At 38.8% G+C, this 16,808-nt stretch overlaps 1 protein-coding gene across 2 annotated transcripts in view; it reads left to right on the plus strand.

Annotated features, from left to right (window-relative positions):
* LOC135363432 (alpha-mannosidase 2-like) overlaps positions 1-14,843 on the plus strand; it is a 56,259-nt gene extending 41,416 nt beyond the window's left edge. For both annotated transcript variants that reach the window (XM_064583972.1, XM_064583973.1), the window contains exons 8-10: positions 8,614-8,747; positions 11,555-11,696; positions 14,395-14,843. In XM_064583972.1, the coding sequence (XP_064440042.1) occupies positions 8,614-8,747; positions 11,555-11,696; positions 14,395-14,540 (422 nt within the window). In that variant the 3' untranslated portion in view covers positions 14,541-14,843. The remainder of the gene's footprint in view (positions 1-8,613; positions 8,748-11,554; positions 11,697-14,394) is intronic.
* Positions 14,844-16,808: the final 1,965 nt, after the last annotated feature.

Raw genomic sequence — 16,808 nt, forward strand, 5'->3', positions numbered from 1 at the left:
GAAAGTACTATATGTAATGGATCTTGCTAAAAGAAAGCAAGTAGCCTGGAGGTAAAATGTAATGAACTGCCATCAAAAAGTATGGAAGAAAAGACTTTCCTTTGGCTGCAATGACTGAGTAATTTCCTTGCATGGGCACATTTAGCATTCAAAAAGAGGTCGCTTAGTTTTTCTCTGTTTTGAATATGTAATGTGATTGGATTCATAACATGACCCTTGACTTTTAGAAAGTCAAAATGAACTCCATCTAGTTAAACACATAAGAGAATCACACTGGGAATTAGAGGTCTGAATCCTCAGTTGTGCCTTGAAGCCAACCAGTGACCTTGAGTTTGTCCTTAGATTTCTTACGGACTCAGTTTCTTAAACTGTAGAAAGACTAGATAGATGGCCAATTAGGTATAACCATTAAAGAGTCTTCACAAAACTTAGTATTACATAAAGTCTCTGTTGTGCTTAACTCCTTGCTCCTAAATTCATCTTCTAAGGTTGGTTGAATCTGGGCCTTCCATCCCTGGAGTCCTCCTCCTTGTAAACAAGGTCTCAGAGCTTCACTGAAGTTGTTTTTATTTCCATGAAAAGATTCATGAGGATATTAAAATGGTTTGCAATCAATCTCTCATTTTTTTCCCAGGACTGCATTCCATATTTAGTTTAAGAGTAAAAAGCATTAAGTAAGTTATGGCTAGGCAGACTTAGGTAATTCAGACATTTTTGGAATACCATAATATGCAATTGACTGCTAAGGATTTTTCTTTCCTGTTAATTGGAACTTTTAAAAATTGAAATAAGTAGCTATGTGTTGAATCTGATTATTCCCTACAGGCATGAAAGAGGAGGTTATTTTAAGGGACTATAAGCACATTCTGGCTACACAAATTGAGAACTCAGAGGTTATCTTGGGGGCTCGTTGACAGCAGCTGCTGTGTTGAAAGCATAGCTTCTTAGCAGGGAAGCATCCTCCCCCACAAATAAGTGTTGTACTAAACTCAGATGAAGGGCAGGGGGATGGGAAATATAGGGGGAGTATGGTGGTTAAGAGCTCAGACTCCAGAGTCCACGTACCTGCATGTCATCTCCAGCTCCTATCCCAGCTCTGCCGCTTACTAGCTAGCTGCTTGACCTTGCGCAAGTTATTACCTCTCTGTCCTTGGTTTTGTCATACTGAAAAAGGTGACAATAATAGAATCCACCTCACAGAAGTGTTGGAAGATTAACTGAGTTAATATACATAAAGCCTGGCACATATTAAGTGTTGTGTCTCCTTAAGAGGTTGTGTAGGCTTTGGGCACCTGGGTGGCTCCGTCGGTTAGGCGTCTGACTCTTGATCTCAGCTCAGGTCTTGATCTTAGGGGTTGTGAGTTCAAGCCCCACATTGGGCTCCGTGCTGGGTGTGGAGTCTACTTAAAAAAAAAAAAAAGAGGATGTGGGCCAGATGAATTAGACATAAGTGTTACAAAAGACAGTAGCCATTGAGGGTTGGGGGTGTTGGGGAAGATTTGATAAAGGAAGTGAGCTGTTGAGATGCTATGTCTTAGAGAAATGTCATTTATATAGGCAGAAAGGAGGGAAAGAACATTACAAAGCGTGAAGTGGGGTTTTTTTTAATCAGACTCCTTTGTTCCTATTAGAATTTGAAAAACTATTACATATATTTAAGTTGGCATCTAGTTTTTATACATTTAAAGAATTGCAGATGTTTTTTTCTGGAATATAATAAATATTGACATTTTAAAATAAGCATATCCAGTGAGTAGCAATTTGATTTCCAAATCATGCATTTTTAAAAAGGCCTGAATAAGATCTTTAACAGTCAAATTTCACATCCTTATTTTCTCCTTGAACTCGTATTTCCATTCTACTTCCACAGAATTTTATCTTAATGTAATATTTTTATGCTTGAGAGTCTTGTTATTCATCAACCTTTCATTACTCTTATGAAATACATATGTATGTGTATATTAAGTTTAAAAATTCTATCATCCTAAAAGTAAGTATTAAATTTTTTCTGGATTGAGTTATAAAGATTATTAGTAGTATACAGTTGATCAAAACAGTCCCTGTATAGGGGCACCTGGGTGGCTCAGTCGTTAAGCGTCTGCCTCCTGTATATTGCCATTTTGGTCATTTATTTCATGAACTTATAGGAAACTTTTTGCTCAGTGGATGAATCGTTTCTACCCTTTGTATCCCCATATGTTCATGTATCCATTGGTGAATGTTACTTATTGCTAGAATGAGATAGGTTTCAGCATCGATTTTCTTCTTAATTTTTGTTTTTATAAAGGTAAGGCCAAAAAATGATGTTACCATAAATAGGTGGGAATGGAAGGAGTTCTATTATAAGAATGTCATTCAGTCCCTTGAACTCCTTATGAGTTATGGTCCATAAATCACAGAATTGTCTATTGTCAAACTTGAGTTTCAATCAATTATTTTTAATGATCTACTGCCTGACAAATTGATTAGATACACCTTCAGTTTTGTTGAAGGCAAACAATAGAAAATCACATGTTTTGGAAAATATTTGTTACCCAGCCTTTAAAGTTCAACCAAACACCAGTATTGCAAATTGTCTCTGTTCAGCGTCCACTGGAGTTAGGATGAATGAGTGGTATGCTACTGATTCTTTTTTGTTAATTCAAGAGAAGGAACGGTAAAAGTGTGATTTAAAAAAAAAAAGAAAAAAACAAGGAAGAACTGCTTGCCTCCATAGCAAGATCAACTTGAGAAGTAAGAGTACACAGAATCCAGGCTTCCTGCATTAAGCTACCTTGGAAAGGAGCATGTTTGGGAGAGCGGGAAGTAGGCAAGTTCAGAGTGACTGTCAGTGTGGAGAGTATGCGAACAGACCATTATGAGTATTCTAGCATTCTTCCCTCGCTTGTCCTGGACCAGCCCCAGCTTGGATCGTTGGGAAGGGAACAGGAAAGCTCTACAGTGTTGTGAGCTGTTTTATTCACTCCCCATGGAAGTGCTTTCGTTAGATCTTGTCTGTTTTGGATTTAAAAAAATGTTACTGATGTAGATGTTGTATTCCCTCCAAGAGAGAGCTTCCAAAAAACCTATTGTTTCTTTTTTTTTTTTTTAAGATTCTATTCATTTATTCATGAGAGATAGAGAGAGAGAGGCAGAGGCAGAGGGAGAAGCAGGCTCCCAAGGAGCAGGGAGCCTGATGCGGGACTCGATCCCAGGACCCTGGGATCATGACCTGAGCCGAAGGCAGACGCTTAACGACTGAGCCACCCAGGCGTCCCAAACCTATTGTTTCTTAAAATCAATGCTTAATAGGACAAAAAAAAAAAAGAGACAGCTTTCAGTGTTATTGTGTGTTTTTTTCTATTACTAGGTCTTCAAGTATATTGTAGTTAATTGGTGTCATCTTTAACCAAAAATTGCAATCCATGGAATCAAAATGCTATACTTTTCCTATTATGCATTTACTTTTGCATCATTTTAAGAATTACTGAAATGAAAAGCCTAAAATATGTAGACTAGTGCCTTGCTCATGATAAGTTGATCAATAAGTCGTAGTAGTTATTTATCAAGTGCTTTAGAAATGAAACGAAGTGGTGCATCATCATTTTCTTAAATTCAAGACTTGGAATGAAATTTACTCAAATTTATATTCATGAAAGCAGATGTTAAAATTTTCACTTGTGGAGAAATAGTCAATATGAACATTTACAGACCTGGAAATCAGCAAGTACCTCAGAGGATAAATTAGATCTTACAATGGATAGGCAAGTTGAATAAGTCAACATGAACAAAAAGGTCATCTAGTTATGGGAGTTATTACCATTTTTATTTTTGGTACTTTCAGATATGAGTACAGTTTTTAAAAATGATAATATTTGCTTTTTTAGAAACATCATCTCCATATTGTCCTACTAAATTTATCATTGTTGCGAGAATTGTCGTTTATGTGTTGAGTGAAGCAGTGTGTATTAGTTAACCCTAAGCGTCAACTCCTGGTTAAGTTGGGTAAGTTCGGGGGCACCTGGGTGGCTCAGTTGTTAAGTGTCTGCCTTCGGCTCAGGTCATGGTCCCGGGGTCCTGGGATCGAGCCCCGTATCGTGCTCCCTGCTCAGCGGGAAGCCTGCTTCTCCCTCTCCCACTCTGCCTGCTTGTGTTCCTTCTCTTGCTGTGTCTTTCTCTGTCAAATAAATAAAATCTAAGAAAAATAGAATAAAAAAGATAATAATTTTTATGTATACAAATAATATATATGTATACTCTTTTGACAAAAGTGTCACACATTATAGTATATGTATATAATGTAAAATCCCTCTAGAATCTGTGCGTGGTCCCTATCCACTACTCAAGAGAGGTAATCAGATACCTGTGTGCACCCTCGGATCACTTGCATTCTCTCTCTCTATCTCCTCTCTCTCTCTCACACACACCTCTCTTGCATGCATATCTGCAGAAAGGTATAGTATTGTGTTTGGTTTTAGCAAAAAGTTCATCACACTGTACAAATGCTCCATTCACCTCTTGCATCAGATATCGTTCTTTGCCGGGGCAGAGAGCTACCTCATTCATTTGCTACAGAGCAGTCCAAAACGTGGATGTACTGGTTTTATTATTCATTTGTCTGTTGGTGGGCATCTAGCCTGTTTCCCCATGTTTCTACCCTTGGCACCAGTGCACAGTGAACATGCTTGTGCTTGTGATTAGTGTTCATCTTAAGTAAATACGTGAGATCACAGTGTCTTTAATTAGTATATATTACTTTATTGGCTTCTAAAGTGACCGTGACATTTTTAAAGAAAAGATTTCGGATTGTTTTGAAGAAGTTTTGTATTCTGGCAAGCCTGTCCCATAATTATTTTTTATTATTTTTATTTTATTTTACTGATAATGTATTTGTCTCCTTTAGGTAGCACTTGCAGCATATCATCCCAGATCAGTACCCTCTCCCTTTCTTAAAAAATAACCTGGAGGTCTCCTTTCTACTTAGAGTCACTGCAAAGCTTCTCCAATCCATGGTCCCAAAGTAACTTTAACATTCTCTAGTGGTCAATTTGCCAGTGAGACATGATGGCCGAGAGGCTTAGTGCTGGTTCTGTCAGCCTTGTGATCTGGGGCAAGGTATGTTCTCCTAGGCTTAGGGTCAGGATTGAATGAGTTACTGTATGTAAAGCATATGGCGGGGCATATGGTACATAGCGGGGACTCAGTAATTGTTGGCTGATTCTTCCATGTAGCTGCTGCCCGTTACTCAGCAAACACTATCTGCCTATTATGTGCTGGGAGCATAAAGATAAATAAGACATGGTCCCAGTGCTTGAGGAGCTTACATTCTAACATGCATGTGTTTGCTCAAAATCTAAGTACTTATTCCCTTCTTTCTATTTAAACTCTGTCCATGGCCTAGTTTGCTTTCCTCCCATGTCAGCTGACTTCTGCATCATGAAGGACAGCCTCTCACATCTTAACTCATTCTCTTTAATGGTGATTCAGCACCTACTACATCCCCAAATTATTGTTAAAAACTGGAATGCAGAGATGGTGTGTAAGACAATCTGTAAGGAGCTAACAGGCTCCAGGGAGGAGAAAAAAAAAAAAAAAAAAAAAAAAACTTCAGAGTTCTGCAAGACTCTTTCCGCTTCTCTATGATGGCTTTCCACCTGTGGACTTGCTCTGTTTTTACCTTGCATTGCCTCTGTTAATAAAGATAAATAATCTCCATTCTCTCTTTCTGGGGACAGAGGGTGAGGTGTTAGCAGCAAGGGAGTTCTTAATTCTCTGTCTTTATCAATGACATAACTCTTCGGACTATGCTTGTTAGGTAGGAGCTGTTTTCTTTCCCAGGACTGAAGAAAAACCAGAGGGGCTTAGAAATTCCTGGCCATCCATGCCCAGGTGGAACCAATTTGGTAAAAGAACCTTTTGCTGCAAAGGTTCTGCAGGTCACTGAGACCGATCGGTTCATACCCATGCTTCCCAGGGAGTTCTCCCCTCAATCCCATGAGCTTCTTTGGGAATGGCACACTTTAGGGAATTCTTGACCTAGAGTAGGAAAAGGTAGCAGTCCTTTATCCCCCTCACATAGATTCTTCTTTAAAAAGTAATAAATTACCTTTGATGACTCAGGGATACCTCCTTGCTTTGATTACCATTACAAGATTTATTTGGTTTGTTCGTAATAAGTGTATTAGGTTTGATCTTACTTTAAAAGCCTGTCCTGGCACAGATGTCTTGCTGAACTGTGAATGGACATCGAGGCTCCTTTTAAAGGAGACTTAAGCATTTGTTGCCACAACCGGATCTGAGCATAATACTGAGCTCAAGAAAGATCATTTTCTCAACAGAAATAATTTATTATTGCCAGAGGTAATGTGAAATTATTTATTTTTTCTTGAAGCATGTTTTTTGTAAATGTTTTCCAGAGATACGTGACTTGAAATTAATGACACTCTCCTTTGTAAAGACTTTATTTCATTTCATGTACTCTATTGACCCCCTGGGAGAATATCGAGTCTAGAGAGGAGAAAACAGACGTGGTGCCAAACAGCCACGAATGCCTCCAGTAGATGAGGTGTTCGCCTGAATGCTTCATGGGGGACTTCATCCCTATGCTGTATTTTGTGTTTTTTGGCATCTTTGGTTCATTTGTGGAAGCTTGTCTGTTAGAATTCCATATACATTTCATTGGCTTTGAAAGATATTGGGGTTGACATAAACCTACTGAAAGGAAAGTTTGCATCGAAAGTAATACATTTCCTAGTCAAAGAAAACACCGTTGTTCTGGCATCAGTGGATGTGATTTTTGTTTTCTTTTAACTTCCCAGTAGTAGTGAAGCTATTTGGGTCAGTTATCTGGTAATTGTCAGAAGGAAAGTTATATGTATATTTTACTGGTTAGTGGTTCAGACTGGCCATAAAGTGGGAGGGAAAAGAAAAGGACCTTCTTCCCCCACACATGAGGTCATACTGCTCATCACAGCTTTATGAACATAGTAAGAAACTGAAGTCATCTCTGACTGAGGTTGTCGAGTTGGAGGCGTAACATCTCCCAGAAAAGAACTTCTGTGAGAATTCTGAAAAATCTGTTGATGGAGGCTTCTGCCCATTTAGTATTGTCAGCATATTACTATTGATGTCTTACAATTTCCGGTGTACTTCTCACATAAACCTATAGTGCCTCAGCTAGCTGCATTTTCATTATTTTCCACCAGTCCCACCGATTCAAACTTCCTTCCTTTAACTGTTTGCTTTCATCTTCTCTAAGCCCTGGGGATTCTTCTTGGCTTCCAGAAAAAGTCCTCCTTACTCCCTTCTCCCACTCCCCATTTCTCTTTACATAGCCTTCTTTGTCTAAAGAGTGTCCTGGTGATCAGCACGCTGTGACAGAGTGTGTGTGAGGCCTGGTGGGTAACGGCTGACAACTGCAGGTACGTGTCCAGGGCTCTTAGAACCTTAAAAACCTTCTGCCGTATGAAATAGGATAGGGCCAGTCTTTCTTCTTTTGATTGCTTGCTTTCCTGATTGCTCTTTTGTAGAAGATCCAGTATCTCTTCTACATACTCAGTCTGTATTAGGAGTGTTGGATTTCTCCATAACTCCCCTCTCCGTCTCGGAAATAGACCCAAGGCTTCACTCAGGACCATAAGATATAGTTAGGGTGGCATGACAGATAGAAATTAGTGAAAAGTTTAGGCTTATCCAAAAAAATAAATGTTTGATACATCTGGGACTTCTTCAAGCTGTCCTCTGCTTTATATAGCAAAGGACAAAATGAATCACTCCATAACAAGGGGTCCTAAGAGATACCAAACTCAATTAAAATTGATTTAACTTGGGGCACCTGGGTGGCTCAGTCGGCTAAGTGGCTGCCTTCCGCTCAGGTCATGATCCCAGGGTCCTGGGATCGAGCCCCGCATCGGACTCCCTGCTCGGCGGGAAGCCTGCTTCTCCCTCTCCCACTCCCCCTGCTTGTGTTCCCTCTCTCGCTGTCTCTCTCTGTCAAATAAATAAATAAAATCTTAAAAAAAAATTGATTTAACTTCTGGGGAGCTGTCCAGATTATACTCCACAAATACTAATATGATAATATCCATTTTAGCCATAAAGCATCTCATTGGATCTCGTGTCTCTTTTCCTAGATTATAGATCATGGGCAGTAATAGACTGTCTCTCGAACCAACAGAGTGTAGATCTCACTGCTTCAGATTTCCAGCACGGAAGGCGAGCCGTGAAGAAGTAGGCTCACATGGCTCTGTTGGAGAATGGCCGTACACGTGACAGGCGGCCTGGCCTGGACTGGGGCTAACCTTTTCTCATTTAAAGTTCTCTTTTCCCTCCAGAACTCATTGGAGAATCATTTGCATGTTATATTTCATCTGCATTTATCTCATCCCAAGCTCTTCATCCTTCTGTTGAGTTACATGTTCTCCGGAGTAAATGTTTTCTACTGTCTGACAGTGTAAAAAAAAAAAAAGAAAGAAAGAAAAGAAAGAAAAAGGTGAACGGTGGCACAGTTAGCATGAAAAATGGTGAAGATAGGAATAGAAAATGGGAAAATGTATGTCACTCTGGAAGTTCTGTACAGTATAAGAAAAGTGGAGCAATCAATTTCTATTAACATATATATTCTTTTAAATTTAGGAATAGACGGACAGTCTGTGGAAGTGTCCAATATCGTGGACATCCGAAAAGAACATAACCGTGAGATTGCAATGAGAATTTCTTCTAGCATAAACAGTCAAAACAAATTTTATACTGACCTGAATGGATATCAGGTAATTTTCTCTTAAAATGTCTAAGTAATAGCTGTGTTAGTGTGTAACTTTTATATATGGTAGTGGGCCAGTTAATTTTGGATCCTTTGAAAAATATGCTTAAGTTTACAAATTATTTCTAAAGGAAAACTGAATTTTAACAGGTACTTATAGGTTCTATATTCAACCAGATGTCCAAAGTTAGAACAGATATTTGAGAGATTGGTTTGTAGAGCATCTGATTTACGGAGGTAGTTTTTTCAAAGGCAGATTTGGTGACCATTTGCATGTTAAATGCCTTGACACCAAAATATATCTGAATTTGTTTAATAGAAAGGAAACATAATTAGGGATTGGTGGAGTATGTATTTTTCCCCTCATAAAGAAATGGTATGTGTGTATTTAATTTATTACATATATACTTTTAAATGTATAATGTAATAATGGGCTCTTTTAAATTTCAGGAAAGCTCTTTCCCTCTTTTTATCAATAATGTATGTGTATTTACCTTTATGCACACACTTGTGTACATATACATAGACAAAGAAATACAAGCACATATATAGAAATGTGGGCAGGTATGTATTTAATCAAAATGTTCACAAAATAGTTTGAAATAGTAATGAGAAAATTGACTCATTTTTTTTCAGATTGTTAGCTCTCTAATTTAATAGGGCTCTTTTGATTGTTACATAAATTTCTATATTCAGAGTATATGTGTGTGACAACATAGCTTTGAAATACTACCACTAAAAACATTAGCATGTTTTTGAGACATTAGCATTTTAGAAATTTCTGGCTATGAATAGAAATAATTTCACAACAAATGCTTTTACTTTGTCTGATTTTCAACTGGGATGAGTGGAAGGGGTTGTGATAATTTTCTCTTCTACAATTTCCTGCAAAGGTTAAATTTAAACCTGTTCCAAAGCATAAAAATTGCATTATACACTTTGAATTTACATGTTAATTCTACCACAGCTGTTTGGTTTTCAAATGAAGCCCTGACTTTATGGTGATTCATTTTCCTTGTGTACAAAAGAAACTCTTTTCTTAAAATCTTACAAAAGCAATTATTTGTATGTGTGGGTGTATACATGAATGAAAAAAACTTAGTAAAAGTGAATAAACATGTGAATTTTCTTTTCAAGGATCGAACATTTGAATAAATGGGAAAATATTATTTCTAAACTTCTAAATTTCTAAATTTATGACCTAAATATGTCTGCTTCTAAAATAGGCCATTTTTTAAGCCTTGGAAAGAGTAGTCCTTGAGCAAAACTAGAAATCTAGACCAACAGGTAGGGAGTGAGGGTGGCAGCCCTATAGTCATGACAGTGTGAATGTCCTTTTCAGTGAGTATACAAGTTAATTTGATTGGGAAGATCCAGATTGGAAAGGAGAAATGGAAAATTCTTTGAAACTCTCTCTTCTTTTTTCTTTCTTTCTTTCTTTTTTTTTTTTTTAACATTTTGCAGTTGTTTCTTCAGGTTCATAATTTCCTGGGCCTGTGATACAAATTACCACAAAATGGGTGGCTTAGAACAACAAGAATTTATTCTGTCATAGTTCTGGACACCAGAAGTCCCAAATCAAGATGTCTTCAGGGCCACACTCCCTCCAGAGGCTCTAGGGAAATACTCTTCCTTGCCTGTTGGGGCTTCTGATGGGCTTGTAGACCCATCACTCCACTGTCTGCCTCTGCTGTCCCAGAGTCCCTGTCGTATTCTCCTTGTGTTGCCGTGTGTGTCCTTTCGTGTCCAGGTTTCCTGCTTAGAAGGACACCAGCCCTTGGATTAGAGCCCACCCTAATCCACTATACCTTATGTCTGTAGAGATCCTATTTCAGAACAAAATCACATTCACAGGTTATGGATGACCATGAATTTGGGGGACACTATTCAGTACAACCAGTAAGTTAAAGGATGCACTACAGGGTTGTTGTAAAGATTAAAGATCATATTTGTGAATGCCCGTACTTTGTCTCGTTATAATGGGCACTCAATACTATTACATTAACTTTGTACTCCTTTTCTTCTTGAGTGTCATGTCAGACTTGCATGAGCTGAACAGGAGAGATGTCATTTTTATGTGGTGTGAATAAGATACCTCGTAACAAAGTCTCTGTTTGATGTTTCCTCCTGAGGTTTGAGGGACTCTCCTCAGCCCCAACCAGCTTAGTGAATTTTGGGTCAAAAAATAAAATAATGTATTTCATGCATTCACATACCAGACCAAGAAAAGTTAAAATATGGAACTACCTACATTGACACTAAACAAGAAGAATAAGCACTGAAGAGTTTTTAAATATAAATATTAATTTGATTATTTTAATGTAATATGTTAGAGGATTTGATAAGGGGATCTGTGGTATTTATTAAAACTGATTCAAGAATTATAAGAGAGATTTTTTGAAAGGGGATAGAGAGCTATTATGCTTAGCATTCATTACAAAAGCAGTATGTTAGATTTAGATGAGAAATGAATACTTGATACCTTTATAATTTGTTTTATGCAAATATTGGAAAGCTAGAAGACTTTTGTTAAGGATTTTTATTCTGAATTAAATAGGAATGCCTATTTTAAGAACCTGGATAAGTTCTACCTTTCTCACCTAAAAGTTTTCTAAGATCCTCCTTATTTTTTTTTTCATATTGTTTGAAAGAATGTTTTAATTCCTAAATTAGCTCTTCCTTTGAACAAGAAAGGAAGCTATACCTTTTTCTTTTTGGAAGAAACGTCATCTGTAGTCAGTACTAATTTTTTAAAGTACATCTGTAAATATCCCTTGATTTCTTTTTTTTAAAGTGAACTGTTTGGTCTTATAGATTCAGCCCAGAATGACGATGAGCAAATTGCCTCTTCAAGCAAATGTCTATCCGATGACCACAATGGCCTATATACAGGACACCAAGCATCGCTTGACATTACTCTCAGCTCAGTCTTTAGGGGTTTCAAGTTTGAAAAGTGGTGCGTGTTGTTTGGATTCTTTTTTGCTCTTACAAGTTTCAGTTCCAAATGTATAATTTTTCTGTTGGTCATATTATTAATTATCATCTTCAGACACCAGCTATTAGTTAATTTTGGTTTTGTGAGAATAACATAAAATAATGTATTTCTTCAATCTTCTGATGAAGAATGAGGGACCTAAAGCTCCATGAAACCATGGCTTCTTAAAGATAATTTTTCTCTCCTGATAGCTCATTGTTTGCACAAGCCTCTGTCGTTGTCATAATGGAATGGCTGTGGAAACTCTCTCAGAAGCCAAAGAGGAGAGGGAGCTGGGGTAAAAGTTAGAAATTCCCAGAGTTGCCTAAGTTCGCAAAGGCGGGACGTAACAGTTCAAACCTAGGTCCTTCTCTGAATCGTATCGTTCTAGGGCACTTCTACCCGAAAGAAGAAAGGGAGTTGCAATGATACAGCTAGGCAGATAAAGAGGTGACAGACACAACTTTAAGGATTCCAAAAGATAGAACAAGATGGAAAGAGAAAATAAATCGTAAACACAGATTAATTTTTATAAAACCTTCTATGGAGAGGCGTATGTCCTTTATAATACATATTTTTTCATTATCATTTATATGTAGTCAAATTGCTCTTCTTTCTTACATATTAAGAGTTGCTAAGACAAATGTCTTAAGGAGCCAGGCAGATAATAAAGGTGTGCAGGTACCTGACGTACCCTTTGCCCCAAACCCACTTTTTTAATTGGGCATATACATACATTCCATATGTCCACCCACACAAAAAAGCATACTACTCATCTTCTTTTGTGGCTTTCATTACACAGACTCATGAGATGATGCCATAAAGACATTAACGCTGTTAGAAAAATAATAATGGCCTCACATCAGGGATGCAGCGGGGAGTGGTGGGGCTTCGGCAAACTGGGGCACACCATTCCCAGTGAACGGTGGGGCAGCCGCTGCTCAGCGCCAGGTTGTTGTCACCATGGGGAAAGGGGCCCAGGGTTGCCAAATTTTTCTGCTTCTGAAGAGCCCAGGAGTCTGGAATTTTTTATGTTTTTATTTTTATTTTTTTTGGAGATTTTATTCATTTATTTGACAGAGAAAGAGAGAGACAGCGAGAGAGGGAACATAAGCAGGGGGAGTGGGAGAGGGAGAAGCAGGCTTCCCAGGGAGCAGGGAGCACAATATGGGGCTCGATCCCGGGACCCCGGGACCATGACCTGAGCTGAAGGCAGCCGCTTAATGACTGAGCCACCCAGGCACTCCATATGTTTTGATTTTTAAAAAATTAAGTCAACTATTTATAGATTGGACAACTTCACATAAAATTCCTAAATGTGGTTTAGGGACAGAGGAGCTTTATTTCTCAGCTTGCCTTTGTCAAGGGAAGTGACATAACTGTCTACTCCATGATTGCTCCAGTCCTAATGTCTAGTTCCCTATTTAAGGACCCAGCTTTGAGAATTTAAGGCAACGTTTAAAAATGGGGGGCTCAAGAGTCACACCTGGCCCAGGTGCCCCTGCTACAGACAGCCAAGCACCCTAGCATTTCAGTACCTACAAACAGAAGAACAATTTGAGTACAGCCCAGGAGATTTACTGAGTGTCACATATTATGAGGGCTAACATTTGGAGGCAGGGAGAAGAGAGAAACTGCCAAGAGATTGATGTACTCATTTGGGTGTGACATGATCAAGCTCTAGATGGCCAATTCGTCCCAGTGCCTGAGGAGCACATTCTAGACAGTTGTGTTCTAAGATAAATATGGAGGTAGTAACAACGAAAATTCTGACCATCACTGGCAGTTTTATGTACTGGGTACCTAAATTGAGAAGAAAGAACTAAACAGAGTTGGATTGACTGTGTGAAAATAATAGTTATTAAAATATTTTATGTATTGCTCTTTTATGCCAAAAGATCATTTAGTACTGTAACAAATGTGAATGAGTGGATGGATGAATATGCATATATTTTTATGTATGACTAGGGTTTTTTTTAGTGTAAATATATGACTGTGGCTCTGGGTGGTTTTTTGCTTTGTTTTGGATAGGGTTTTTTGGTTTGTAGTCTCATAGCCTAATTCTTAGCTTACAACTTAACCTAGAGGAGGTGTGGAATTACTGCACAGCCAATGAAGGAACCAAATATGACCTCTTCTTGAACTAGAGGAGAGAGGATAGTTGATGCCACTAACTTAATACCAGGGAGGGAAGGGGGTACGTGCTGGGTGTCTCCAAATCCTGGGGTTTCTTCAGAGAATCACCAGATACCAAGTAACCAAAACGCTTAGTCTTTCAAATCCTTTTTAGATTCTACACATCTGTATTTGCCTTGTTACTCCAGGTGTGATGTATGTTTCCTAATGAACCTCATAAATGTTTTTAAATTCCAGGTGCTACCACTAAAAATTTTAGAGGACATAATTTACTCTTCAGATTAATTCTTTTTAAATTTCACTTAAGTTTTGATCTGTCTCATTTTTAAATTTCTTACCAAATTTTACCAGACATTTATGAAGAAGAATGGAAATAAAGTCCTGTTTTTTGCATTTATCCTAGCTGTTTTGAGAAAGCCCTTGGTACTTTGGGCTATATGGATCTGTCTCCTTGGCTTAAATCAGGACCGTGCCTAAACTTATGTGATTGTCACTGGATGTTTGTATTAAATAACTCTGGCCAGTTTGTTTGTTTGTTTGTTAGGTCAGATTGAAGTTATCATGGATCGAAGACTCATGCAAGATGATAATCGCGGCCTTGAGCAAGGTGTCCATGATAACAAGGTTACAGCTAATTTATTTCGACTACTACTGGAAAAAAGAAGTGTGAATACGGTAGGAAAAAAATAATAACTCATACGTTCTGATGTTGTTTGTTCTTTGCCACCCAAAATTTGAAATTATGACTGTCCACTTTTTTTATGATTTTCAGTTCCCAGGATTGAGATATCTTTATAATAGGTGTAGCCTATATTGACAAAAAAGAGAACTTCAGTTACACATATGTCAGATTTGCATTTAGGTCATCTTATTTTTTATTTTTCCTTATTATGTAGATGTAAAATGTTAAAGAATCAGTTTGGGTGAGATTTTCTGAGATTATTTTGAAAGAAAATAAGAGTTGAATTTAAGAATAGAACTTAATCACATACTTAGATTAAGTTTGATTAGTAAAATTTATGGGAAACCTTAGTGTGCTTATTCTAGTCTTAGACTCCTCAATTGAAAATGGATTTACTTGTCTATCTTCTTGCTCAGTTTTCATTTCTCAAGACAAAACCTCAGCATTCCATTAAAAAAATCTGGCTAAAGCTCAGTTGGATGTAAACCAACATGACAATACGCCTCTTCAAGGCTACACAAAAGTCATCATCACAGTCCTCCGTGCTTTACTGATTTCCCACCTCAGATGATCTGTACACAGCCCTTTTTTTCTCACTCTGCTCTCCTTCTTTCTTCACTGATCCATTTCAGATCTTTTCTACTCTTTTTAGCTGGTGGCCTCACCATCGACTTCACATCTGACAGGGCTCTCTGTTCTAGGTATCAACCATCTCCTCCCACCCTTTCCTTCTTCCCTCATGTTGCAATAGAGACATTTTTACCTTCCTTTCCTCCCAGGCCAGTACCTCCACTTGTCCTTGCAACGTACCCCAGCGCCCTCCTCAGCAGCATCATCCTCCTTCCCTCTCTCTGCCCTTCATAGCTGACATTTCCCTAGGAAAGAAACCCTTTCTGCAGGCTTTTAGACACTCTTCATTTTCTCCTATTAAAAATAAAAACCAAGGGCGCCTGGGTGGCTCAGATGGTTAAGCGTCTGCCTTCGGCTCGAGTCATGAACCCAAGGTCCTGGGATCGAGTCCCACATCAGGCTCCCGGCTCAGCAGGAAGCCTGCTTCTCCCTCTGACCCTTTCCCCTCTCATGCTGTTTCTCGCTCGCTCGCTCTCTAAAAAATAAATAAAATCTTTAATAAATAAATAAATACATACATACATACATACATACCAAAAACAACCTCCACACAGACTCATGTCCATTTGCCCTGCTCTCCCGTCCTGTCTTCCACACCCAGTTGAGCCGCTTTGGAAGATGGGTTTATTTCATTGCTTCCGTGTCACACTCGACTCATTTCAGATTTGCTTTAGCTTCCCCCACCACACACACACCCTTGCCAGTGTCACGAGATCCACCATCTTACTTCACCTTGCAGCAGCATTCGACACTGACCATGTCACTTCTTAGAAGACAGTCTAGCCAGGGCTTCCGTGGTGCCATGCTCATCTGGTTTTCCTCCTAGCTCTCAAGTAGTTCTTTATCTCTCTGATGGTTATTAAGCCGTTAAATGTCAGAGTCCTCAAGGGTTGGCCCCACGCCTTCTCCTTTTCTCGTTTTATATGTTCTCCCTCTGCAATCTCTCCTACTCCTGTGGCTTTGGTGACCACCTCTATGCAGATGAAACCCACACATATATTTCACCTCTTACCTGCAGACCCATCTACCTAGCTGCATCCTGCTATTCAGACCCGACATATCCATGATCACTCTCATGATCTCTCTTCCCTTCCCCCCAGACCTGCTCTTTTCTAGTGTTTGCTCTCTCGGGGACTAGCACCACCTTCCATCCAGTGCCACATACATAGCAGTCATCTCTCATTGATACTTCTCCTTTGCCTGCCCCTTTCTTAAAACAATGATCACCAGTGTTGACTATCTTATTGCCTAAATATTTCAAATCTATAAACTCGCTTATTTTGACCACCATTATCTAAACAAACATCATGTGTTTCCTGAATCATTCTGCTCTTCTTTTCCTGCCATATTTGTTCTCAAATCAAGTAAGCAAAGTGATTCATCTTTTCAAAATTCAATCTGACCCCACTGCTCCCTTCTTAACCCTCAGGTGTCTTCTCATTGCTCTCCAAATAAAAGCCAAAATCCTTCCCATGGCCTGAAGAGCCCCTCATGATCTGGGCCCTGCCTGTCCCCCAGCTTCATCCAGCATGACTCGTGTTATTTCTGCTCTAGGCCCACTAGTTTTCTTTCAGTCCCAAGTGCTCCCTACGCACCTGGGGCCCACAGCACCTTTGCATTTGTGGTTTCATTCTGTGCCCAGGGAA

This window comes from Mirounga angustirostris, unplaced genomic scaffold, assembly GCF_029215605.1.
Source record: "Mirounga angustirostris isolate CCGP_5_RB_7025 unplaced genomic scaffold, mMirAng1.0.hap1 SCAF_235, whole genome shotgun sequence".
Taxonomy (NCBI): Eukaryota; Metazoa; Chordata; class Mammalia; order Carnivora; family Phocidae; genus Mirounga; species Mirounga angustirostris.